Source organism: Colletotrichum karsti (genome assembly GCF_011947395.1).
Source record: "Colletotrichum karsti strain CkLH20 chromosome Unknown Scaffold64, whole genome shotgun sequence".
Classification (NCBI taxonomy): domain Eukaryota; kingdom Fungi; phylum Ascomycota; class Sordariomycetes; order Glomerellales; family Glomerellaceae; genus Colletotrichum; species Colletotrichum karsti.
Window position 1 is genome coordinate 200,022 of NW_024065964.1, and position 26,108 is coordinate 226,129.

The window sequence follows — 26,108 nt, forward strand, 5'->3', positions numbered from 1 at the left end:
AAATCTAACTATTTAGTAATTATTATAAAGCTAAAATACTAACTTAAAAGTTAGTTATTACCTATTTAATTAATATAGTGATTTATATACCTTTTTATTCCTTAGTAGATAACTTAATAAGATCTAATAGATAAGGTAATATAAGAACCTAATATATTAGTAATATAATGTTTTATAGTGCTATAATTAATTATTAGTTAGGGTGAAAATTATTAACCTAAATTAGGAGGTATACCTCTAATACTAGTCTATTATTAGTAATATTTAACTCTTATTATATTAGATAGCTATAATAGATTGCCTATGAGTATAAGTTATTAACTATATTAATTTATATATATATACCTTAATAATATCTATTTATTAAATAAACTTAATACGCTAGGTAACCTATATCTATTAGTAATATAGAGCCTCCTTACTATTAGTACTAGATATTAGCTTAGGCTCCTTATTATTAATAATATACTAGCCTAAATTAGGTATAACTATAGGTAAGCTAATAATAATAGCCTTACTATTATTAATATATAGTAGGTTAAGATCCTAGTAGAGGTTATTAGAGATAATTACTTCTATTAATATAAAGAATATATACTAGCTACTATTATACTTATAGGTAAAGACGCTATTAATATAACTAAGATAGTACTTAAAGTTTACCTCCTCCTTATCTATTAACTTAGCGCTAGGTTACTTAAACTTAATATAATTATTAATCTTAAAAGTATAGTAGTAGAACTTACTAAGGTATTATATATAGTTAGCTTATTTAGATTAGGCTTTATTTTAGTATAGCTACTTAATAGCCCTCCTATATATTAATAGCTTTATTAGCTCCTATTACTATAGCTTAAACCGTCTACTTTAGATAGGCTAACTTTAGTATCTAAGCTTATTTAGGTCCTACTATAATAGACTTATTTCTATAGTAATAGGAATAGAGTTAATAAGGGGTAAAGTCTCTAAGTAGTTTATATAAACTCTTTATATCTCTCTAGGTAGTCCTTATAAGCTATCTATATATATTTATATAATATATTTACACTACGTTCAAGCTATATCTTAAGCTCTAAGCTTATATTAATATTATAAGTTATTATATAGAGCTTACTTAGAGGTAGTAGGAACCTAATAAGAACTTATTATAAAGGTAGTAGAAAGTTACTATTTAAGCTTAATAAGCTCTATTTTAGCTTAAACTTTAAACTAAGTTAGACTTTATATTAATAGCCTTAAGAAATAATAGTTAAACTTTTAACTATAACTCTATAGCTTAAATTACTACTCTAAGTTACTAAGTATAAACTCTAAATAAACTTTAAGCTATAAGAGCTAAGACGCTTTAGAAGATAAGATATTTATAATACTAAACTCTAAAGATAAGATATCTATAATATTAAACTCTAAAGATAAGATATCTATAATAATAAACCTTTAATAGTAAGGGATAGCTAATAAGACTTAAAAAAAATATAGAGTAAGTATAAGATAATTTTAAGTAAAGTATAGGGGAAATATAGAAGAATATTAAGACTATAATATACCTATCTATAAAAGAAACCTTTAAGAACTATTAGAAAATTAATAAATAAGAAAGGCTATATATACTTAAGATATTATAATTATAGTAATAAGCCTTATAAAGAGAGTTATAAAATAGTTTATAGTATTATAATATATAGACTAAGAGACTTTAGTTATTATTTATTAGGTATTAGATCTTATAAATCTTATTTACTTTAATATCTCTAATAATAGCTATATTATAATAGTTATTTTACTCCTTTTTATTAGTTAGTAGTAATTTAGGCTCCTTAAAGTTATTATTATTTAAACTTAAGCCTACTATTTAGAGTAGATCCTATTAGTTAGATTAAGTTATAATACTCTTAAATAAAAGAGGATAAATATAGTAGATATATTTTATCTAACTAGTTAGACTAAAGTAGAGTTTATTAAAAGCGCTTTGAATTAAAAGCTAATAGGTTATCTAAATATTAATCTTTAATAGTAGGACTTATTTAACTTTATATAGGTTTATCTTATATATAATATCTTTAAATAATCTATAAAGTAATAAAATTAGTTATAATCTAGTTAGAATGAATAATATTTAATAAGTACTTACTACTTATTATATTTTATAGCTTACTATAACTTAATATAGAAGCTAGATAATAAAGGTAGATATAAATAGGGAAAATTCTATAGAGCGGAAAGATATATATAACTTAATATATATACCTTTAGACTTAACTTAGAGTTAGATCTAATATTTTATTAGTATTAACTAATATCCTACTATAAATTAAAATACTAAGATAAATAAATAGAAACTATAATAACTTATTAATATTTATTCTCTCTAATTAAGGTATTTAGGTTAAATATATAAGTATACTCCTTAATAAACTAGTTATAATATATATTAATATAAATATTTAGCTAAATAGTATTACTAATCTAGTCTAACTTCTTATTTAGATTAACTTTCTAAATTACTTTATTTTAGCTATATTATATAGGCGCTATAGCTAGATCTAGCTTATTAGGTTTCTCTAGCTATTTATATTATAAGGCCTATTATAGGATCTCTCTAAACTCTCTATCTCTAGTGCTATCTAGCGCTATATCTATTAGATACTTTTCTAAAGTCTATATAAATATAGACTTTATAGTTATATCTAAGGCTAATAAAGTAATAGAAGTTTTATATAACTATATTAGTATTTTAGCTTACTCTTTAGCTAATTAGAAAGAAGCTTAAATATAGAGTTATTAATATATATAGTAAGTATCTATAGTATTATTATAAGTATTATTATAATTATTACTATTATAAATAGTTATAAATAGTATAAATATAGTATTACTTTTAGCTATAATAATAGCTATAGTAATAATATATTAAATAGAGGTATAACCCTTAAGGGCTAAGTAAAGTATAGCTCTATTTTAGAACTTAGTCTTAATATAGCCCTCTTTTAGCTAAGTATTAAGTAGACCTAAAGTAATAATAGACTACTATATATACTCTAATAAGCTATAGCTTCTAAAGTAATTAATAGAAGAGGGAATATAGTTCTAACTAAATATTAACTTTTATAATTATATAAGATAACTATATTTAGTCTTTATAGTGCCTATTAGAATGCTATAGATAAAGAGGTTATAGAATAGATTAATAAGACTATTATATTTAAAATAGGTAGTATTAAGTATCTATATTATTATAGGGTTAAGAGTAAATAAGATATCTTTAAGTATAGATAGCTTAGTTATTCCCTATTAGGAGTAATACTCCTATTATTCTATAGCTATTAGTAAGCTCTCTATATAATAGTATATCTCTTAGACTTAATAGTAAAAGTAACTATAAGTAATATTATTAAATTTAATTATATACTCTAGCTTTATTTCTTAAATAGCTTAAATAGATATCTTCTTTTTAATATAGTAAAAGTAATAAAACTTTATAGTAGTTAGTCTAAAGGTACTAGCGTTATTATTTTATTATAGTATATTACTAATATAAGTTAATATAAAAACTAATAGAAATATCTCTTTATTATTAATTATAATATTTATACCTTTATTTAGTAGTATAAAGATCTTTAAAGTAGTCTTAATAACCTCCTTAAAGACTAATCTATAAGGACTAAGGAAGATAGGAAAGATATTAGTATAATAGTTATAATCTTAGTAATTAAGGCTAGCTAGCATTATATAGAATTTAATAAGGGATCTCTATATATTCTAAAAGAGGCTAAATCTATTAATAAATATTATAATAAAATAAGAAATAACCTCTTTACTATTATTCTTTATTTAGTCCTACTTATCTATATATAACTTCTAACTATAGTACTTAAGCTTAAGCTTAGCTTAAATAGGGTAGGTATAATATAAAGAGTTAACTTCTTTATTATTACTAATAATATAGTAAATAAGGAAATAATTAAAAGATTTCTTAGATATAGGTTACTTTACTAAGTATTTTTAATATAGCTTCTTTAGTCTATATAACTTATTATCCTTTAGGTTAGGAGTAATATAACTTAGGTTATTTAGATCCTTACCCTAATAAATATCTCTTATAATAGGGTAGATCTTAATAGTAAACTCTTAAGGGATATAATAATTATTATCTATTAATAGAATAATCTTATTATTAGCTATAGAAGCTATTAAGTTATTATTACTTATTATCTTATTAAGCTTATTATTACTTTTCTTAAATACCTCTTATATATATAGTATAATAGTACTATATAGGGTCTTTAGGTTATAGTTCTTTTAAGATTAAAAGTCCTTATTAACGCTATAGACTCTACTAATATATAACTTATCTTTATTAATATTATTACTTTAATAGGTATATTAGTAGTTATTATAGCTATAGATAAAGTAGATAAAGTTTAATAGGAAGATTATATCTTTAACCTTATCATTAAGTCTAATAAAGTATATATAGTTACTTAATATAGTTTATATAGATCTTAACTAGCTATATAAGTAAAAGAGCTTAATTAGCTAATTAATAAAGTATATTATATTAAAGTATATATTCTTCTTAATATTAAAAGTGAGGATTAATATAAATAGACTAATAGAGTTAAAAAAGTAAAGCTTTATAGTAATAGTTATAGTTTATAACTCCTTTATCTTCTCTCTTTATATCTCTAATATAGATAGTAACTTTTTAATCTTTAATAGTATATCTATAATATATATTATAATAAGTAGGAGCTATTATAAAATAGACTTTTTAGTTATTACTAAGGCTTTAAGTAGCTACTTAATTAGTATTTACTTCTCTTAAGGATTAGATAGGAATATAAAAATCTCTTAAAGGATAGTCTAGTCTATATTACTTATACTATAAAGATAAGCTATAAGACTAAAAGTAAGCTTAAAATTAGTTAGGGGGTAGTTAACTTATTTAAAGGGGATAACTATAGATATATCTTAAGTAGTAAAGTCTAATACCTAAAGAGATCTAGAGATAGGTAGTAGTAATAGAAATCTAAATAATATAGATAGTATAGATACCTATAATATATTAGCGCTAGGGTAGATAGTAATAGTAATATTAAAAAGCGCTTAGGATATATTAATATTAATATTATCTACTATACTAGTAAAGATAGTATTATTATTACTATTAAAGATAAGGTTATTATATTTAGTAGCTACTCTAAGCTCTAACTTATTAATTTTATTATTAATAATATCTACTTTAGAAAGGATAGAGTTAATATTAGTAGTATTATCCTATTTAACGTCCCCCCTATTAGACCCTTATACTATAGGCTCCTAATCCTAATTAAAGTTAAAAATACTAAGGTTATTATAGCTTATTTTAAGGTTACTATCTTTATCTATAACTTAAGAGGTACTATTATCTTCTTAGGATTATATTATAATATCTTATAATTATCTAGATATATCTTTAGATCTATAGCTAACTCTAATCCTAGGGACCTTATAATTTAAGTTAAGTAGCTATAGAGAATTACTAGAAAGGTTAATATACTTAGGACCTATAATTACTAATAAAACTAAAGTTATTAAACTATAATTATAGTAGTAGAAGATATAGAGATTTTAATAGTTAAGGAGTTATTAAGGGAAATTAGGTATATAAAATAACTATATAAAAAGAGAAGAGAAGAGTAGAACTATAATTAGTATATTATTACTATAGTTACTTTTAGTAGTAGTAGTAGTAGTGCGTCTAGATATAGCGCTAGCTAGAACTATAATAATAAGTAGTATAATCCTCTAGAGAGAGAGACTTTAGTTATAAAGCCTACCTCTTAGTATTATAAGGTATATTAATATTCCTAATAAGTATTATATAATTATATTATTATTACTATACTAATATATTACTTATAGAGAAAGGCTACTTAGGAGTCTCCTACTAGTCTATTTTAGACTAAGGGTAGTATTATTCCTAGCACCTTAACTAGCTCCCTTATTAATTAGACTTCTAGCCTTATTATAACTAGCCTTTAGTTTAATAGCTTATCTACTTTAGCTTCTATTTCTAATATAGATATTTAAGCTACTTACCTTTAGCTTACTTATAAGCTATTTTATATTAACCTTATTAAGATATAAGAGGAGCCCCCTCCTACCCTTATATAGAATAAGAATATAGAAAAGGCTATTATTATTAGATTTAAGGGTAATATAGAGGGTAATACTAATAATACTAATAATAATAATAATACTTCTACTACCTCTAGAAAGAAGCTACTTTTTAATATAACCTCTAAGGAGTCTATTTACTTTAATATTATTATTTATAAAATATTATTTATTTAGATATTAAAGGGCTTTATTAGCTTCTATATTAAGAAAGCTTTATCTTAAACCTCTATAATAATAATATATTATATTAGTATTTAGAAATACCTTAAAGAGCGCTTTAAGAATATAAAGTTAAAGTTCCTCTAATATTATACCTATATAAGTCTACTACTTTTTTAATACTTTTATATAACTAACCTTAATATAGACTCTTATTATTAAGCTTATTAAGTTTTACTTTAAGATTCTTAACCTTATCTATATTAATATTCTTAAGTCTAATTAATAGCTAATAAACTTCTTTACCTAGAGGCTTAATATTATTATCTTTAAGGCTATATTCTTCTATATAAAGGATATTATTAACTTTAATTATATAAAGAGGGTATAAAGCTATAGTTTCTACTTTATTAAGATTATCTTCCTTAGTATTATCTCCTTAATGCTTTAGCTTTAGATTAATAAGGATAAAATAAATATATTTAGTAATAAGGGGAAGTATCTTAAGATTAGTTTTAAGTCCTAAAAGAAGGATAATAACTAGTATATACTTATCTAAGAGAGCTTTAATAGCTAGGGCTATATAGATAAGTTTATATATATATTAATAAAGTCTTTTATAATCTATATAACTAATATACTATTTAATAAGAGAGCTACTACTATTAACGTTAAGTAAGCTTATACTTACTTAATTATAGTATATTATATTTATCTTTTATAGATTAGATTTAATCTTATTAACTTAAGGATAAAACTAACCTCTCTTACTCCCTCTTAATAATAATAATATCTTTAGTAGTAGCTTTAATAGTGTATATAATAATAGCTCTTTTATATTTAAGTCCTTTAAGTATACTTTTATTCCTAGTAATGATCTTTATATTTAGTCTATAAATACTATAATCCTAAAGTCCCCTCTTAAATATAAAGGTAAGTAGTACTAAGCTATAATAGTAGTTATTTATTTTATATCCTATTATAATTATTAAGCTACTTTTATTTCTATATATTATAATACCCTTACTCTATCTTTAGATATTATATTACAATTAGTAGTTACTAAATATATTCTTCTAAGGGGGGTTATATAACTTAACTTTCCTATTTAATACCTAGCTATTACCTATCTATCTCTATCTATTAGTATAACCTAAATAATATAAATAATAGAGAGCTAAGTAAAATACCTATTTCTAGGCTTAATTCTTTACTTTCTTATTCTTAATATATTTTTACTCTTTATTTATAATAGTTAAGGTTATAAGTATTAACTTTAGGAATCTAAGCTTCTTAATACTTACGCCTTATCTAGCCTAACTAGATTTTTTATTTAGTTTTTATTAGTAATTTATTATTATAATTATAATTATTATTATTATAAAGTATAAATTTAGAAGTTTAAATTATATATTATTAATTATAGTTACTAACTTAATCCTAATTATATAAGTATAGCGTCTAACCCTTAAGTATAAACTCTAAGTTATTTAAAATCTTAAAATAATAATCTAAAAAGTTTATATTATAAATAAATAGAGAAAAGTAGCTAATAATTTTTTATAAACTAAGGCGTTTATTTTAGAAACTTTATTATAATAATAATATTAAGAGCTATTATACTAGTAATTTTATTAGATTAAGTACCTATATAGTATATTTCCTTTACTATATTTTCTTTTTACTTTAGTATACTAAATAGTCTATTAGATTATTATATTATTATTAAATATTCTAGTGTTTTTAATTCCTTTATAACTATAGCTAGTAATAATTACCTAGTTATACCGCGTTTACCTACTAAGAGTGAGATTATAATTAAAGAGCTAGCCCTCTAAGGAATTAGTATTAAAAGTATTAGACCTAGCGCTACTAAAGCTTATTATTATATTTATCTATAGATTATAAGCAACTAGATAGCTAAAAGTAATACTAAGGATAATATTAAGTAAGAGAGTAGTAGTAGTAAGGAAGACTAAAAGACTAATAATACTAATAATATTAATATATATAATAAGTCTAGTAATAATAACGCTATTAACCTTATTAATACCTTTTAGTAATATTAATATTACTAAGAGGAAGCTAAGCGTTAGGCTTATATAGATAAGGACTTAGAGGAGTACTATAGTTAGCTACTAGCTATATTTAAGAAAGATAAGGATAAGGATATAGATAAGTAGTAATAATTATATTATAATAATAATATATTAAGATAATAAGTAATAGAAATATAAAAGAATTAATTACTAAGCCTTATTAATATATTACTATTATATTATATTAATTAATTATAGATATTATGAAAGCTAATATAAAAGCTAATATAAAAGCTAAATATAATATTTAACTAGAAACCTATAGCGCTAGGTTAGATACCTCTAGTACTATATAGCACTTTAGTTAGCACTTGTACTATAATCTAGATACTAGTAGAACTAATAGCACCCTATAATACCTATATACTAATTAAGGTACCTATAGCACCTAGCACCCTTAGCACTAGCTAGCACCTAACGGAACACTACCCCTACTATATTAGCACTATATCCCTCTATAGCACCCTGCCGCCACTGTGGGGACACCGTTTAGAGAACCCACCATTTTCCACTAAGGAACTATGTCAGCTTAGCCAACGTACAGACAGCCAGTACAGAGAAAACACCCGGAGTAGGTAAGCTCGCCCAGCTAGCGCCAGCCAGCCCCCACCTCATCCATCCCAGGTCCCAACCTAATTACCACCTACCTTACCTAAGGTAACCTAACCTACCAAAGTGCCCCAGCCCCCAGTCAAGTCAAGTGTGGCAGTGGCAGCCGCAGTGGCACTCCATCCAACCCAACCTACCTTACTAGACTGTGCCGCTGGTCACAATCTCGGAAGTTGGAACTTTGACCCCCAAATGCACCACCGCCAAACACCTTACCTGAAAGTGAAGATAATGTCTTGCGGATACCCGGCCTACTACTCCCGTTGACAAACCCATTTGACTCAAGGTACGCCCAACCGCCGTGTCTGCTCGTCGTCGCCTTTGGTTTCATTCCTGTTCAAGGCTGCCTTGGCCTTGCCCTGGTCCATCCCGACTGACGATATCCCCAGGATTTCGTTCTTACATCACCACCAAGGCCCACGATCCGATCGATATTTGCGACTCAAACAGAAACCGCCAATCCTTCATCTCTCCGTCGTCGTCGCCGGCTCCCATTCAGCCTCGTCTTCGGGTCAGCTCAGCGCCGACCTTCTCCGGCTGGCAGGTTGCCTCGATATCCCGACACTACACAGCTGTCGTTCCATGACGTGTAAGCTTGTCTTATCCGGCCCCGTCCTGGACCTTTTGCATCGCGGCTCTCCGCCGAAATCCATCATGCACTCACTGTCTTGCTCCGGCCGGCCTTAAGCTTTTCTACCTTGCCACGTCACTCATCTCTCTGTTGCCTGCGAGTGCGGGCTTTCCACAGCTGAGATGTCGTGTTCGGGCTGCATCGCGACTGAGTGAATTTCGGTCAATATGACAAACCCTTCGTCACTACTGCGCGTTGTCTCTAGCAGGAGCATTTCTAACGAATTTTGCGTTATAGGAAACCCAACACTCGATTCGACTGAGTCTTTTCTGTCCCGAGTTTCCCGCCTCCGGGGACGCCGGCATCGAGCTTCGAAACCCTCCCACAACCGTGCCGACCCTCGCAATTGCTGCGACAGGACCGTTCCATCCTGATGATCCGCGACTTCATCACGTCAATACATCCGTCGCTTGATCAATTACGTTGCATCTGAACCAGTCGCTCTCCCTACTTGAGTCATCATGGGTTTTCTAGGAGTCTACAAGGCCATATACGACTATGCGCCACAAGCTGAGGGCGAACTCGCGATTGCCGATGGAGATGTGCTCTACATTCTGGAGAAGAACTCGGAAGACGATTGGTGGAAAGCCAAGAAGAAGGCCAGCGCCGATGATGAAGAAGAGCCCGAAGGCTTGGTTCCAAACAACTATGTTGAAAAGGTAGCTTCGTCTCTTGGGTCCTAGCTTACGCAGTCCTAACTCTTGCGCAGGCCCGACCCCTAGCAAAGGCACGCGCATTATACGAATACACCCGCCAGACCGACGAAGAGCTCTCGTTTCCTGAAGATGCCGTCATCGACGTTTTCGATACATCCGATCCTGACTGGATTTTGGTCGGTCTGGAGGGCGAGTATGGCTTTGTCCCCTCCAACTACATCGAATTGGGTGAGGCGGAAGAGCTCGCTCCCGAGCCCTCGCCACCCCCAGCCTTACCGTCGCGTTCTTCTGCCGTCGCGCCTTCCGACGCCAATAACTACTCGGAAAGACCCGAGTCTGCCTACTCGGCCGCTGGTACCCAAGCGAACCCAGCCGCTACTTTGGCTGGAGTGATGGCTGGACGCTCCGCTCCCGCTCCTGCTCCTCGCGCCGCCAGCCCCCCGCTATCGCCTCAATCTCCGTCAGAGCCGTCAGACGACGAGCCTGTCAGAAGTCCGGCTTTGCCCGCGAGACCAATTTCTCAGGCTACCCCTGTTCCAGCTCCAGCTCCCGCACCTACGCGCATTCAGACACAGAGATCAATAGATACACACCTATACGACAATTCTCCCGAAATCGAGGAGCCCCCTTATCGTGCGCCCGGCGGTTTCCATATGTACAACATCAATGAGATGGTGTCCGTGATGGGGAAGCGCAAGAAGATGCCCACCACCCTCGGTGTCAATCTGGCGACTGGAACCATCTTGATTGCCCCTGAACGCACCCAGGATGGCCCCTCTCAAGAATGGACTGCAGACAAGATGACGCACTACTCCCGGGAGGGCAAGCACGTCTTTCTGGAGCTCGTCAGGCCAAGCAAGAGCGTAGATTTTCACGCGGGTGCCAAGGATACCGCTGAGGAAATCGTGAGCGCTCTAGGTGAATTAGCTGGTGCTGTTAGAGCCGAGGGTTTGAGAGAAGTCATTATGGCAGGTGCTGGAAAGTCCCAAAAGAAGGGGCAAGTGCTGTACGACTTCATGGCCCAAGGAGACGACGAAGTGACGGTTGCCGTTGGCGACGACGTCGTTATCATTGACGACACCAAAAGCGAGGAATGGTGGCAAGTTCGACGCGTCAAGAACGGAAAAGAAGGGGTGGTGCCAAGCAGCTACATTGAGATCACAGGCTCCATCACCCCGCCGTCTAGTAACACTGGCATCAACGCTGCCAAATCAACTGTCGAGCAGAACCGCCTGGAGGAAATTCGATTGACAAAGGAGGCTGTCAAAGCCGCTCAGAGGGACAGCTCACAGCAGGTAGGGCCAGGAATGCCTCTACCAAAGCGAGGCAGCAGTCTTATGGCAAGTGAAAATGGTAATAACAACTATGGACAGCGGAGTAAACGCGAGAACGGTCGTGGCGAAGGCGGTACCCAGCGCTCTGGGAAATCAAGTAAGTCAAGACGTGACTTCGAATCAACTCCGCAGATGCACGTACACGTACTCACGTTTGGGACGTAGAGCCGGACCCCTCCAAAGTCAGGACGTGGACCGACCGATCGAAGTCCTTCAGTGTCGATGCGCAGTTCCTTGGACTCAAGGACGGCAAGATCAATTTGCACAAGATGAACGGCGTCAAGATCGCAGTGCCGGTAGCCAAGATGTCGGTGGAGGATCTGGAGTACGTCGAACGAATCACCGGCATTTCCCTGGACGAGGACAAGCCGTTGTCCAACGTGAAGAAGAACAGAGCATCCCAGGCCGCTGCAGCCAGAGGCTCACCCGCCACGGGGATTGGTGCATCGATCGGCCAACCACAGAAGCCTGAGTATGACTGGTTCCAATTCTTCCTGTCTTGTGACGTCGCCGTCGGCTTGTGTGAGCGCTATGCGCAGGCATTCTCCAAAGATTCCATGGATGAAAGCGTCCTTCCCGATGTCGACGCTTCTATCCTACGCAACTTGGGACTTCGCGAGGGAGACATCATCAAGGTTATGCGAACGCTGGATCAAAAGTTCGGCCGCATCCGTGGAGGCGACAAGGCCAGCGCAGATGGAGACGGTGGTTCTGGGGGTCTTTTTTCCGGTCCTGGCGGCGCCTTGCGGAACAACACTAGGAAGGGCAGGCCGGCACCCGCTGTCCAGACAAGCGATGTTGTTGACCCTAAGGCCTTTGCCAGTAAAGACGACGGTGCGGCCCAAGAGTATGCATCAAAGTCGCCCGCATCAGCGTCGACGGACGCGGCAGGTCAGAAGAACGGCTTCGATGACGATGCGTGGGATGTGAAGCCGACGAAACAGCAAGAACCGCCCGCGCCCGCTCCCGCACCGGCTCCCGCGCCTGCTCCTACTCCGGCTCCCGCCGCGACACAGGCTCCCGCCCAACCTGTCCAGCAGCCTACCCCGGCTCCGCAGATGCCAGCTTTAACCAGCTCCATGCAGGAGCTATCTCTTCTAACCCAGCCTTTAGAACCTCAGCGAACTGCGCAGCTTCCGGCGCCAAGTCCGGCGGTCACACAGCCTCCAGCATCGGCTCAGGCTCCCCAGCCGACCGGGGCCACTCCATCGTTCTTTGCCACGGTCCGACCAAACCCTACCGCAGTCCAGTCGCCGCAGCAGCCTGTACAGAGGCAAAGGCCCGCACCTCCGGCTGCGGCGGCAAACCCAGGCGCGCTGATGCCTCCTCCTCCTCCGGCACGGCCCTTGTCGGCTCCTCAGTCAGCCCAGCCCAGTGCCTTTGCACCGCCGCCTTTGGCACCTCAAATGACGGGTTACCAAACTCAAGTCGCGCCACCAGGTCAAAGCTTGCACGAGATGAACCAGGCTCGTATGCAGCAGCAGTTCGCGATGCAGCAGCAGCAGATGCCGCAACCACAGATGAACTTCCCCGTGCCTCAGCAGCAGCCTATTCCAGGGGTGATGGGCTTCAACCCGAACATGCAGCAAACCGGTGGACAGCAGTTTATGCAGTCCATGCAGCCAATGATGACAGGGGCGCCTGCACAGAGTCCCTTCGCCGATCCCCATCGTCAGAGTCAATTCTCTCCAATGCAGACGCAGCCCACTGGCTTCCCGGGGCAGTACGGGACCCAGCAGGGATTTAATTCTCAGCCAACCGGCAGCATCAATTCATTCTTGCCACCTGCCATGGAGCCGCAGCGGACAGGTATGCCGGGTTTTCAGCCGCAACAGACCGGTTTCCAACCTCAGCAGACGGGCTTTGGGGGGTTCAACAACATGGCTGGCGCTGGTCTTGTTGGTGCTCCGGCTCAACCTCTGCAGCCGCAAAAGACAGGGCCCCCACCTCCCGTACGATTTGGTGTTACAGGAGATGCGAAGAAGTTGATGCCCCAACCCACAGGGCGGCGGGCCAACCTCTCCCAAGCAAGTAAGTCATTCGTTCCCTCTCCTACGGTCAATCGCGCTTGCGGACTAACACCTGCTTTCAGCTCCAAACAATCCTTTCGGTTTCTAATTGTACCTGCATCGACGTAACTGATAACCAGTATATTCTGGTTTGCAGCGAGCGAGATCTTTTGGTTGTGTTTTCTCTTTCTGGACACGCCCTGCATAGCATAGGTGCACTGCAGATATGCTCACCGCCGTTATACCAGCCTCTACGCCTAGATGTACTTAATATTATTTTCACACTTGCACGTATTGATTGATGTGAACTCCTGATCGTAATTCGCGACATCGCGTGCCATTTCCCAGATGTTTTCCGGCTCTTTAGTTGGGCATGAGTCTGAGTTTTCGAAACACGCTGAGTTCTCAACAGAGCTTCGTCCACGATCTGATCTGACAGGTATGTGCTCTCTCGTTCCGCGTTCTGCAGTGGGTTGATGTTGCCAGCGGAGCACCTGAAATAGTCACAAGTTGTCCACAAACGGCATATGTGAATAACCCTGAAAGTGCACGGGAATCCGAAGAGTTGATAGAGAACAAAGACATGGCCAAAAATGTTTACTGAACTCCGAGACTGCCAACCCAATGCGCGTAAGAGAGACGAAGCTGCAATCAACATGACATGCTGATTGCCGAAATCTATGGAAACCTTGCTTGAAGACGGACTGCCCCCATCTTCCCCTCCAGTGTCGAAAATTGCGCTAGTGCAATATGTGTTTGTCTATTACGTACATTTTCATGCCTTTCGCCGCCGAATGGGGGTCTGTCCGGAGCGGGATGATGTCTTCGAGGCCGAGGACTCGGTGATGGCAACCTTCTCGGATGACTGGACCGGCTGAAACCTCTTGCGCACAGCACGAATCATCATGACGAACCAGTAGAAGTTCAGCCCGTTGAGAGTGATATTACTTATGAGGTAGGTGAGGGCCAGCCAAGTTGGGACGGTTGACGTCGGCGTCGCAAATCTCATGACGCCAGTCGGGACCAGTACGGCACCGGTGTCGGGGTTGACGGGCAAGACGGGGTTGGCATCGATGGCGGCGAAGATATCGGAGAAGACTCTGTACGACTGATACGTTCCGTAGACGAGACGCGCGGAAAAGAAGCTGAAGAGGAGCATCAGGCCATTGTAAAGTTGAGCACGGGAGCCTGTCATGCCCAGCTTGTCGAAGAACCAGTGAATATTGAGGAAAGGGGTCGAAAGCTCCCAGAGAATAAAGACGCAGCCGTAGTAGTTGATGAACGGCCTCTAGAAGACACCAAAGGTTAGATGCTTGTCAGGAACGTGGGGCACAAGATGCAGCTTACGAATCCAAGGGAATAGACAAAAAGGGCGCTGACAGCGTGAGCAAGCGTGCCCAGGCCAAAAACATCCATGTTGCAGCTTGTGACCACTAAATCCCAAAGGAAGTAGCCGGTAGCGAGGGCCTGAATCAAGCCGGCAGGACCGGTGTAGCCCCAAATGCGCTCTTGCCAGTCCATCTGGCTGCGCTCTTCGTCGACATACATTGTCCAGAGGGCTAGGACGTTGATGAGGGTGCTCTGGAAGAATGAGACAACATGTGCGTCCCAGTTGACCCTCTTCTTCCTAGGCAGATCGGTATACTTGCGGCCGACGAGCAGGCGCGAGATCAAGGGAGATACCGGGTAATAGATGATCGAGTAGAGCACGGCGGCGGCGAGGACCTCGTGGACGTGGAGCGGCAGCGACGGGAGGGAGAGGAAGTCAGCCCATGGCTGTGTTGCCTTCACAAGCCATGGTATGGGCTCGAAAAAGAAAGGATCTTTCATGCTCTTGTCGGGCGTTTCTCGTAAACTTGTTTAGACGCAATCGAATATCGAGTCGAAGAGAAAAGGCGGGGAGAGCGGTTGAAAGTCGAGGAAGAAGACAGGAGGACGGGCGTGAGAAGACGCAGATTAGTCCTCAAACTCCGAATTCGAGTGGGCTGCTACGTGGTTTAAGAAGCGTCAGGCCTCGTTTGAGGACAATCGGTCAGTCGCCGGGTCGATCCAGTACCAGTCCGTCAGATGGCCAAGGCGGACGAGGCTGAACAAAAGAAGTGACCGGAAGAGTCTCGCGTGAGGTTGTGGGAAGGCGTTGGTGGCTGCTAGAGAAAAGCGCGGGGAGCTGAAGGATGACTTTGGCGGGTTGTTGGGAGGAGCTAGGCTGGATGGAGGAGGACCCTTGGAAGCTGGGCTTAATTAGTGTGTAAGGTTCCGAGAACTGTACTAGACAGATACCCGTGTGGACGGGGGCCGAGGCACGAATGAAGCTGGTACCTTGAGGTCAGGTACCTTACCAACTTACCTACCTAGGTACCTAAGGTAATGGAAGGTACTGCACTAGATGCCCACCTTACCTTAGGGCCCCGGCGTCCGCAGACGTGCTGCTCGGCTCGCGGGCACGAGATCAGGTCATTCATCATTGGTCTCTTCCATGTGTCAAGACCATCGGTAGGTAGTATGCATACTTGTCGTTTTAGATGTTAGGGCGCATGCTGCAAAGGTGGCAATCCGGTGATGCCATCACACGCGACTGCTGCATTCCATCGCTAGACGGCGTTGCGTAGGTAGAGAAGACCCAATGGAAGGTGTCTACGGCGAGGCCTTCCTACTGAAGTAGGTAGGCCCGTACCTCCTAGGCTACATAAACGCAACTGTTTGTAGTTGCCGTTTAGTTACATAATCGCGTAACGTCGGATTTTCCCATAAGCACATGTCCACCTACTTCGGTACAGTAATGCCCACACCCAAAGCACCACCTTGCCAGAAGGTTGCTCTCATTGCGACCGACCTATATCTACGCTTGCCTCGACCAACGCCGCGCCTGGTATACTTAGCGATATCCAAATGTGAACAAACGCGTCTTGTCGATGTTGACGGTCAAATCATGGCCGATCTCCTTCTCGATTTGCTCGACACCAGGCAGGCCACTGTGCCCGACTGCAACCCAACGCCGAGAGAGACCAAGTTGGCATATCTGACCCATCTTGCCGACCAGAGCCCAGCAGCACTCGCTTTGACGGAGCCCCAATTGCTCTCCCAGTCATCCCAATCCCTCCTTCTATCTCTGCAAGGGGTTGCAAAGCGCTCACATAAGTCTGTCATCGACTCGGCTTCACAACACACTACTCTGGCTCGCACCCTGCCGACTCTGGTTACTGATACGGCCGACCTTCGCAATGCAATTCCCAAGCTCGACGCGGAAGCTCTGCGTTTCTCAACAACCTACAGCAAATCCGCTGAAAATGAGCATCTCGCTGAGAGGAAGCGCGCCTTGTTGTTACTACGCAACGTCGAGCGGCTCGTTGACGTTCTGGAGCTTCCCACATTACTCTCCTCCGCCATCAACACGGTCCCAGCAAACTACGCCTCGGCCTTGGACTTGAACGCCCACATACGGCGCCTGCACGGCCTATATCCAGACTCTCCTCTGGTCGACTTGGTTTCCCGCCAGGCGGACGAAGCCATCGTCAGAATGACGGCTGATCTCATCACCGCTCTCAAATCACCAGGGCTCAAGCTGGCCGCCTCTCTACGCACCGTTAGCTGGCTGAGAAGAGTTCTTCCGGATCTATCTTCCATGAGCTCTGCCAGCCGCGACTCTCAAGAGCATACGCTCTCCCTCCTATTTCTCTGCTGTCGTGTTGCCACCTTGGACGCGACGCTTGGTGCGCTAGAGCCTCTCCGCGAGCTCGCCGACGAAGAGAGACTGAGACAGCAAGGCTCCAGCACGCAGTCATGGTCTGGCGGTCAACAGACGGAGAAGTATCTCAAGCGTTATGTCGAGATATTCCGCGAACAGAGCTTTGGCGTCGTTTCCATGTTTCGGAGCATCTTCCCCCAAACCAGTACACACTCGAATCAGCCAGATGACAGCGCTCAGGACCCCTTCCAGCCTTTGCCATCAACGCTGTCGACGTTCCCGCTTCATCTCGTCGAGATGCTTCTCGAAACCTTGAGTGAGTATCTTCCGATCATCAAGGATCAGGCCGCGCGAGACAGTATTCTGACCCAGGTCTTGTACTGCTCGGGAAGTTTGGGAAGACTTGGTGGGGATTTTGGCATACTGCTGGCGAGACTTGGAGACGATGAAGAAGGCGTCACGAAACAGTCGGAATGGGTCGACATCGTCAAGCGTCACCGGCTGCTGTCGGGCCGCCTCGAATCGGTCATTGGAGACTACAAAGGCCACGGGTCTAAGGAATGATGAGGAATGAGGCAATTCGTGCAAGAGAGAATGGACTCTCACGTTCAATGACTTATGTCTCCTAGCATGACCGCCAAGGACGAGGCAAATGTTTTGCGAGGTGTTGACTCAATCCACCGATGACACTTGCGACCGGGGAATCACGGGGTACATGCTGAACAGAGTCGGCCAGGGATGGCAAAATGGCAAATTAAAGACGCGCATAAAAGATGCCACTGAGGACACGGCGTACTCGGGTCATTCGGAGTATGATTAGGTGAATCACAAGACGGGGAGATCCGGTACCCTTTAACCTCATATAGATGCATAATATTATTTTATACGGCACAATGTGTGCGTTAACGTCAAAACCCCGCCCACTAGGAAACTACGGAGCTAGAAACTACCTAGTATTAAGGTAGGTATGTGTCTTGTCCGGTCGCCAACGCCTTGGAGAAATCAAAGCGGTGACCTGCAATAGTCGCCATATCCGCTCTGGCAGAAGTCTCGACCATTACCTTCGAGTGACAAAATGGCCTCGGCGCTCATGAACGGTTTTTGTTAACGTTTGCCTGCCCAACGCGAATTCCTTCTCCCAGTGCTCGCGTCCCAGCTGGCAAAGGTTCATCGAGCCGTGACGAGCTTTTCTGTTTGCTTCCCGCCACATCCTCATGTCTCAACAGGCGGTCTCGGGGCGTTCAAAGTCTTGTGAGTTCTCCCACTATGCTGCTCCGGGTTCCGTTTTCTCCTTAATATTTGCTGATTCCGTCATGCAGCTCGGCATTTTGTTGCTGGGTTGGGCTCTGGGGTGGCCTCGGCGGTGTTGCTTCAGCCATTAGACCTACTCAAGACGCGGGTGCAACAGTCAGGCCATCGTTCGTTGACATCCTACCTCAAGGAAGTGGCCGTTGCCCCAAACAAGATTCAGACGCTCTGGCGCGGCACAGTTCCTTCAGCACTCAGGACTGGGTTCGGCTCCGCTCTGTATTTTACCTCGCTCAATTCCATCCGCCAACATGTCGCAGAATCGCGCTTGTTCGACCAGGTTACAAGCCGGGCCGCCCATTCCTCGTCACTGCCAACGCTCAATCCGTCGGCCAACCTTGTCTCCGGCGCCGTCGCGAGGACCTTTGCTGGATTTGTCCTGATGCCATTGACAGTCATCAAAGTTCGATATGAATCGAATCTGTATTCTTACCAGTCTATTCTCGGTGCCTCGACCGACATTTACAAAACCCACGGCCTTCGCGGTTTCTTCGCCGGCTTCGGCGCTACTGCTGTGCGCGACGCCCCTTACGCAGGCATGTATGTACTATTCTACGAACTGCTCAAAAAGCGGCTGAGCGTCGTATCATCTCGGGGTCGGGAGGGGCAAGGCTTCAAGACCTCGCACGCAACCGTGGTCAACTTCAGCTCCGCCATCATGGCTGGTGCTACCTGCTCCGTCATTTCGAACCCCTTTGACGCTATCAAGACGAGAATCCAACTTCAGCCGACCATTTATCGAAACATGTATCAGGCTTGTCACAAGATGGTCACAGAAGAGGGCATTCGCTCACTCCTGGATGGAGTCATGCTTCGTATGAGCAGGAAGGCAATGAGCTCGGCTTTAGCCTGGACTGTGTATGAAGAATTGATTAGAAGATCCGAGCGCACCTGGCCCTCCACCAATACGACCACGAAGAGAGCACAGCCGTAGAATTGTCTTTGGCGCTCAAATACCCGCGAAAGTCTCACCTCACTTCGTTTGATCAAACAATCGCAACCTAGACGCCTCTCCCTGATGTTATGCACCAATGACGCCGAGCAACGCTTCACCGGCGTAGGCCATTCGAATTCCAACTCATGTTCTCCTCGTCACCGTCTGCATCGGATCAGGCTGGCTTCGCTCCCGCAAGATACATGAGCAATGCTGGGGACTTGCTCCTCTTGCGGTCGCTCTTCTTCCTAACCCATTCGAACTCGGGTTCGTGACGACGAGACTTCTTGTCCTCGATCTCCAGCACCAGCTTGGAAGACCGTTTCTCGCGAAGCGCCCTGGTATGCCTCCACAGGGTGTCTTGTTCCCACTCAGGAACCCATCGCTTAATCAGCACGTACTCGGGATCCTGCTGGATATCAGTAAAAATACACGAGCGAGTCGAGGTTGAGCTCCCACGTACTGTATCCAATTCCCACTCAACGCGATATGTCCTTAGCGTCTCGATCGACAGATGCTTCCGGGCCATGCGGGTGTAGGTCGGACGCTCAGCAGGTACCAGGGCATGCATATGCTGCTCATGGATATGGATGGGAGCGGGGGCGGGGGCGGGGGCGGGGGCAGGCTTCTGCTTTGGCGGCTGAGGAATCTTCTCCTTCTTCAGGATTGCGGCAATGGCCTTTTCGTCCAGACCCGACTTGATCAAATCTTCCTGGAGGCGCCTCCGATACTCTTTATCGCGTTCCTCCCTCTCCTTCTTCTCTTTGGCCAGGCGGTCAAGTTCTTTCTGGCGCTCCTCCTGGAGGCGCCTCTGGAACTCCTTTTCGCGATCTTCCTTTTCTTTCTTTTCTCGAGCGATTCGCTCAGCCTCCTTCCTCTTGTAGCGCTCCACAGCGTCGGCGGCTTCCCTCTCCCGCTCCTTGGCCTCGTCGGCCTCTCGGAGGTCCTCTTGATACTTTTCCAACTCGATTTGAGTCTTGAAGCGTTTCTGTTCCGAGGCACGGGCCTCACGGTTCCGGATTTCATCTAGATCACGCTTAGCGAGCTGAAGCTCGGCCGCGTTTTGGTACCGCATCTGGACACGATGTTCTTCCTTTTCTCGCTCCGCGTTAAGCCTCAGCTCCTGGAGCTCATGACGAGCACGCTCAGCCTCGTAGTCCTCGCGAGTCATATAGGAGGAAGACGGCGAGCGGGAGTGCGAGGTGGAATGGCGAGAACGAGATCGGTGGTGAGAGCGGTACTGCAGCTGGCGGTCGTCTTCATCGTCTGATGAGTGTTCGTTATAGATACGGTTGTTGATGATGACCGGAGCCGGAGGCTGCGTCGGTGCAGTGCTGCTGGGAGGAGAACGACGCTCCCGAGAGCGGGATCGAGTGCGCGTGGCTATAACGGTACGCTCCGGAGTCAAGTAACTGGGCTGGGCGGCGGTGGGATAGTAGCTGCGAGGTCTTGGTCTCGCCTCGACGTAATGGACGGGTGAGGGCGAGGGAGCGCGGCGGCGCGAGACGTGGATGTCGAGATCCTCGTCGTCCGAATAGTAGCTCATGATAATGACTACGGGTCGTAAACCCACGAAGCACTAGAAGTGTGCGTATCCGGTCGACTAAGCCAGGACTGAGAAGGGGCCAACAACGGATACAAGGAACGCAATAAAGCCCGGCAACTTGTAAGAGAAGGGGAGAACAGAACAAGAGCAGATGGGGGCGGGTGGGTGAGACTTGGTGGCCCTTTATGCTTTCCCTAGCTTAGGGCATGGGGCCAACAAGATCCCTCGCGCGACATGACATGGCAGTCGGCTTACATGGATGGATATGGAGAGGAGTGGTTGGGTTGGTCAGTTTGCGCGAGGAACGGGTCAGATAATGGGGGAGGGGAAGCCTTGGTACCTACTTGGGTACTAGGTTGGTAGGGGAAGCCGTTGAGATGGAACAGTAGTGGTGGAAGAGCGAGCCGAGCACGGAACCTGACAGACGGGAGGAGCGACTCGGAATGTCTTGCCCCCCTTCTCCCACTCCCCTTCCCCCCCGATGGCTGAAAAGTGAAGCCTGGAGTACCTCAGTGGAGGAGCTGGCCGGTGATTCGTCGGTTCGTCCGCTGTCGCCCGCTGTCATCCGCTAATTCGCCATCTCCTCACCCAATCGTGCACTCACTCCACCGGCTAACCGTTAATGTCCTAGCTTTCTGCCGTAGGGCTGCACGGCTGCTGACGGTGTGGGTCCAATGTCACGGCCGGCTTGCGCTCTTTGGGGGCCGGAACGCCGGTGCCCCACTTCTTTTCCGCCAGCGCCTGAAATGACTGGCCCTTCACCACCCGATCCCATGAATTGGTTGACACTGCAAATTGGAAGTCTGCCTGCTTGCCATCCAGCCTGATTGATCTATCCGTCTCTCTCATGTTTTGCAACGGCATCCCGACCCGCATCCTTTGTCTTTCAAAAGTGCCTCCCACTCCGTCCAACTGACCAGGCCCGGAAACCAGCTGCATACCTCGTGCTTAGCCTCGACTTCTGGACCGGCTTGTCCCGTCTCCTCACTCTGACGGATTAGCTAGGTAAGTGCTAAGTGCCTTGTAGTTAGGTGCCTACCTTAGGTAAGACTCTCTGCGGTAAAGTACACCAGGGCATGCTAAATATTCGTCCATAAGTACCTAGGTAAGGTCCGTTCGGTCGTCGTTATTTTACTGGGCCGGCCCGGTTCGCGTACCCATTTGCCGGAGCTGTGCCGCCTCAGAGGGGCTGGATTTTAGCTTGCTGCCTTGGTATCTATTTGTATGTACGGACAAACCATCCGTACGATGACGGGGCAGCGTTCCAGCTTTCCGGTCACCCCCTTCCGCTATGGGTTGTTCTTGGACTGGTCGCAACGTTATCTTACGTGGTTCTTGAATGTGTGCGTACGTGAAGTAATAAATGCCGCGCCCTGCACCGAGAAGAGCGTATATTGACGCTTCTCAGGAGGCTCAAGCTCACCAACCAGCTCTCCGTCATGATTCACCGCGACAACCATCCAACACTCGGCAACGACCTCTCGCCCCTGGACTGATAAATTTGGGCTTTTTCTCTCCGACATCATTGACTCGTGCCATTGGCAGAAAATGCTCTCATTTATACGGCTTTTCCACCGACTGCCGCCACGAAGGCTCGTCTTAAATTTAGTCGCTTCTCCAATTTTGCCTCTTCTCCGAGTCTGGCCTGCACATATGCCTTAAGACTATGGGGCAAGGCCACATGAGACCAACTCCAAGCGATGCGATGTGCTCACGGAATCCGTAACCGAAGCCCCCAACGAGACTGATAGCTGCGTTCACAAAGCAACTGTAGCTCCATGAAAACTTGGCCGTGGGGAATTCGCCGCAACGCCCCGCTGTGTCGTATCCCTGCTTCTCTTCCCATTTTCATTTCTTCGAACCCCCTTCCCCATTCGCTGTGCAATGCGACGAAGCAAAACATGTAAGGTTCCTTCCTCATGACTGAGCCTTGAGCATCTGATCGATATGTTGCCGGCTGTTCTTGAATGTGGTTTCCAGGTAATGCAGCTTCTGGCTCAGTTTCTCGACCTCGCCCTCCTTCTCCTTGATTTGGCCCTCGAGCTTTTCCGCCAATTTTGGAGTGGGCATCGAGACAAACCTTGTCAGCCCCCGAGCAGCCGTGGTCAGCGAGATTCTTTTCAAACCCAGCGTTTTCGCGTTGCGACCTACATCTTGCCAACACCTTCATAGATGCCGGAGTTGGGAGGCAAGGTTGCTACCTCGTCCAAGGTCAAGCGAACCATGCGCATTTCTCGTTGCTTTGCCGTCATTTGTGTGCGAGCCTGGCCGATTTGCTGCTGGGCCACAATGGCCTGACTCTCGATCTCACGGATCAACTATGCGGGGGCAGGAAGTGTGAGCCTAGATGAAGATACCCTCGAGGTCATCGTCTGACCAATCTTGAAATATCAACTCACCTTCTCGAGTGCTTGGTTTGGGATCGACATGGTGACTGGCGATAGCGGCGTCTTGACAGCGAGTAAGGATATCTGCGTCTGTGCCGCCGCAGTTGGCAGTGTCTCCACGTGAGATGAGGGGACGAGCGATTGAGAGTGCTTAAGTAATATATGGTCTGTGCTGCGCAAGTCTTGCCGGCTTACGAAGTACCGAAGGTAGGTCCAACCTATCTACCTTCCTGCATAGGTAGCCCGGTACCGTACCTGCGTACCTACCTATCCTATGCAGGTAAGGTAAGGTAGGTAAGTAATGGCCTAAGGGCGTATTCGTCTTCGTTCAAAGCACTTCCATTCGCCGAAATACCGGGACCAGCCCAGTGAAGTGCCGCGGGACCTTCTAATTTCCACGGTCCCGGTCAGTGGAAGGCCCGTATACTGTATTCTTAGCCGTACGTAGCGTCGTGAGTCGCACGGGGTTGGGTACTAATTGCTACGAACAATCAAACACTTCGTAACGTTGACTCCGTCGCCTATGTGCTACTTGAGACAACCACATCCGCGACGGTCAGGCTCGAATCAGCCGCATCCAGTCTTATTGGGTGCGCGTTTATAGAGGGCATCTATTTATCTGGTTGGCAACCAACGCAGGGTATCTCGGACTATCTAGGTATCCTCTTCGCCGGCAAGGAATGCTCCACTTTAGTCTTGGACCGCAACTAATGCTAAGTAATCGTGGGCTTCGGTTGGCCCTAGCCACGGACTGAATAAGTCAATCAAACTGTTTTGAAGCGCTCGCAACACGTCACATGAGGCGGCATGCCAGAGGGCTGTCCGTTATATGCTCACTACACCGCCGCCTAACCGTTGTTGTAAAACGCGACGTGTCGAGTTTTCAATCACTCTTCTTGGCCTTGACCACAACGGGAATCGACGACAATGATCTGGGCCACACCAGTCGGTACTCATCTTCCCGGCCTTCGAGACATCGGCGAAGCCAGATCCCCCAGGTGATATAGTAGTATGCTAGTGTCAGTGTTAGCTCAAATGCCCGTACACGGCATCAAGTTGTATCCTGCTTGTAGGGATTGGGAAGCAGCTGTATCTGGGGTTTCCATACCTCCTAGAATTCAAGTTAGTTGCCGGATCTTCACTAACAAAAGAAGAAGACATACCAAGACCTGTCATCAAATGCCACCAGGCATGGCCTTCGAGCAGCGCGCCCCAAGGCAGGCCAACATGCCGCCTAAGCCTCCTAATCTGACTGCAGAACGCATTGTCAAGGTTCCAAATCAAGAAACCAGTGAGAAACACGCCGAGTCCTGCCCGCCCAGGTCAGCATTGCGTGAAGCTCCAGCTTTCTGGGTAACCAACCGGTACCAACCATGATCCACATCGTGTTGAGGGTTCTGCTGGCTGTGCCTCCGTTTCTTTTCGTGAGTACTGGTCTCAGCTGCGTCTCCATCACGTATAAGCTGCGAAGTACGACCTGTGGGGCGTTAGTATCACGCAAGGTCGAAGGAGCTCAAAGGTCTGGTGTACCGTTGTTGTCAGGGCCGCATAACAGCCCTGATGAAAGACAGGGTCCTTGGTGATGTGGTAATAAGACTGATTTAGTCAGTTCTACTCGCCCGTGCCAATGCTAAATTGGCAAGCAAGAGGTCAGACATACTGTGATGAACCCAGCGAGAAGAACTAGGCCACTCCCCAGGAACACAGAGAATCGGTTCGACTTTGAGTAGGCAAATGTAGCGAACACCATAAACAAAGTAGTGTATATCATGGAGAGCTCGTCAATCAACTGCATGGGATCTAAGTCTTGTGAGCAGGAGTGCGAAATTGGCAGGAGGAATTTGACAGCTCGAGAACGGCTTACACTTGAGCGAGGTGTGGAAGGCGGTGGACCCGAGGCCAACGACGATGTAGCCCATGTACGCAATGAGAAATATGCGCGGGTGTCCCTGGGAAACACAATTGTGTATTCCTTTCAACCCAAGCCACATGAACAAGAGGTTCGTTAAGGTCTTGGAGGGGGGTCACTTCGTTAGCACACATCCGGAGAGCCTCGTACGAGAAACCGTCTGGCATAAGCTCACATTGCAAACTTCGGCACAGTAGTACGAAACTACGTAATCCTTGGAAGAGGTGAGCAAGAGCCGACAGCGAGATTGGGACGGTACACGTTGCCGGCGCGAGAACCGCCTCTCACCTCTTCACAAAAGTTCAATGTCGACGTCTTCTCCCCCCAGTAACCATCCGGAATGTCGTCGTTGTATGCCAAGCGTAGCGCTTGGAACAAAGGTGCCGCGGCCATTGTTCGGTTCATTGATGGGATTGGCCCAGCGGAAACGAGCGAGGGACGTCGGAGATGATGGCAGGGTTCTCTCTGTGGGTGAGCCCGACTCGGCCGTGTTGAACACAACGCAGCATGGAAGTGCGCGTGAGCGTTCTTGGGAGTTTCGAAATTCGGGTCAATGTGTCAATCCGAAGAACCCAAAGATGGCCAAGCTGCGAATGATTTCCTGGGCCGAGGCCAACCGAGTGAGCGGATGTGAAAGGCTGCCGGAATTTGAGCAAATAGAGGGCGGTTTGAGACCAGCA

At 43.6% G+C, this 26,108-nt stretch overlaps 7 protein-coding genes across 7 annotated transcripts; 3 read left to right on the forward strand and 4 right to left on the reverse strand.

Moving 5' to 3' along the window:
• Positions 1-10,121: 10,121 nt before the first annotated feature.
• On the forward strand, positions 10,122-13,768 carry CkaCkLH20_12736 (cytoskeleton assembly control protein sla1; the record flags this gene model as incomplete). Its single annotated transcript, XM_038895448.1, has 5 exons — positions 10,122-10,319; positions 10,370-11,611; positions 11,690-11,747; positions 11,816-13,681; positions 13,743-13,768. 5 exons carry the CDS (start codon positions 10,122-10,124, stop codon positions 13,766-13,768), a joined length of 3,390 nt encoding a protein of 1,129 aa, XP_038739280.1.
• Positions 13,769-14,434: 666 nt separating this feature from the next.
• CkaCkLH20_12737 (TLC domain-containing protein) lies at positions 14,435-15,489 on the reverse strand (the record flags this gene model as incomplete). Its single annotated transcript, XM_038895449.1, has 2 exons — positions 14,435-14,947; positions 15,007-15,489. 2 exons carry the CDS (start codon positions 15,487-15,489, stop codon positions 14,435-14,437), a joined length of 996 nt encoding a protein of 331 aa, XP_038739281.1.
• A 1,099-nt stretch (positions 15,490-16,588) lies between these two features.
• CkaCkLH20_12738 (Dor1-like family protein) lies at positions 16,589-17,908 on the forward strand (the record flags this gene model as incomplete). Its single annotated transcript, XM_038895450.1, has 1 exon — positions 16,589-17,908. One exon carries the CDS (start codon positions 16,589-16,591, stop codon positions 17,906-17,908), a length of 1,320 nt encoding a protein of 439 aa, XP_038739282.1.
• An 859-nt stretch (positions 17,909-18,767) lies between these two features.
• CkaCkLH20_12739 (uncharacterized protein) lies at positions 18,768-19,586 on the forward strand (the record flags this gene model as incomplete). Its single annotated transcript, XM_038895451.1, has 1 exon — positions 18,768-19,586. One exon carries the CDS (start codon positions 18,768-18,770, stop codon positions 19,584-19,586), a length of 819 nt encoding a protein of 272 aa, XP_038739283.1.
• A 175-nt stretch (positions 19,587-19,761) lies between these two features.
• CkaCkLH20_12740 (uncharacterized protein) lies at positions 19,762-21,132 on the reverse strand (the record flags this gene model as incomplete). The annotated part of the gene is made up of 2 exons (XM_038895452.1): positions 19,762-19,995; positions 20,050-21,132. The coding sequence occupies 2 exons, from the start codon at positions 21,130-21,132 to the stop codon at positions 19,762-19,764; spliced, it is 1,317 nt and encodes a 438-aa protein (XP_038739284.1).
• A 1,917-nt stretch (positions 21,133-23,049) lies between these two features.
• CkaCkLH20_12741 (prefoldin subunit 1) lies at positions 23,050-23,561 on the reverse strand (the record flags this gene model as incomplete). Its single annotated transcript, XM_038895453.1, has 3 exons — positions 23,050-23,212; positions 23,284-23,450; positions 23,532-23,561. The coding sequence occupies 3 exons, from the start codon at positions 23,559-23,561 to the stop codon at positions 23,050-23,052; spliced, it is 360 nt and encodes a 119-aa protein (XP_038739285.1).
• Positions 23,562-24,402: 841 nt separating this feature from the next.
• On the reverse strand, positions 24,403-25,833 carry CkaCkLH20_12742 (alkaline phytoceramidase; the record flags this gene model as incomplete). Its single annotated transcript, XM_038895454.1, has 7 exons — positions 24,403-24,533; positions 24,683-24,829; positions 24,882-24,996; positions 25,050-25,115; positions 25,180-25,319; positions 25,384-25,468; positions 25,717-25,833. The coding sequence occupies 7 exons, from the start codon at positions 25,831-25,833 to the stop codon at positions 24,403-24,405; spliced, it is 801 nt and encodes a 266-aa protein (XP_038739286.1).
• Between the last annotated feature and the right edge of the window lie 275 nt (positions 25,834-26,108).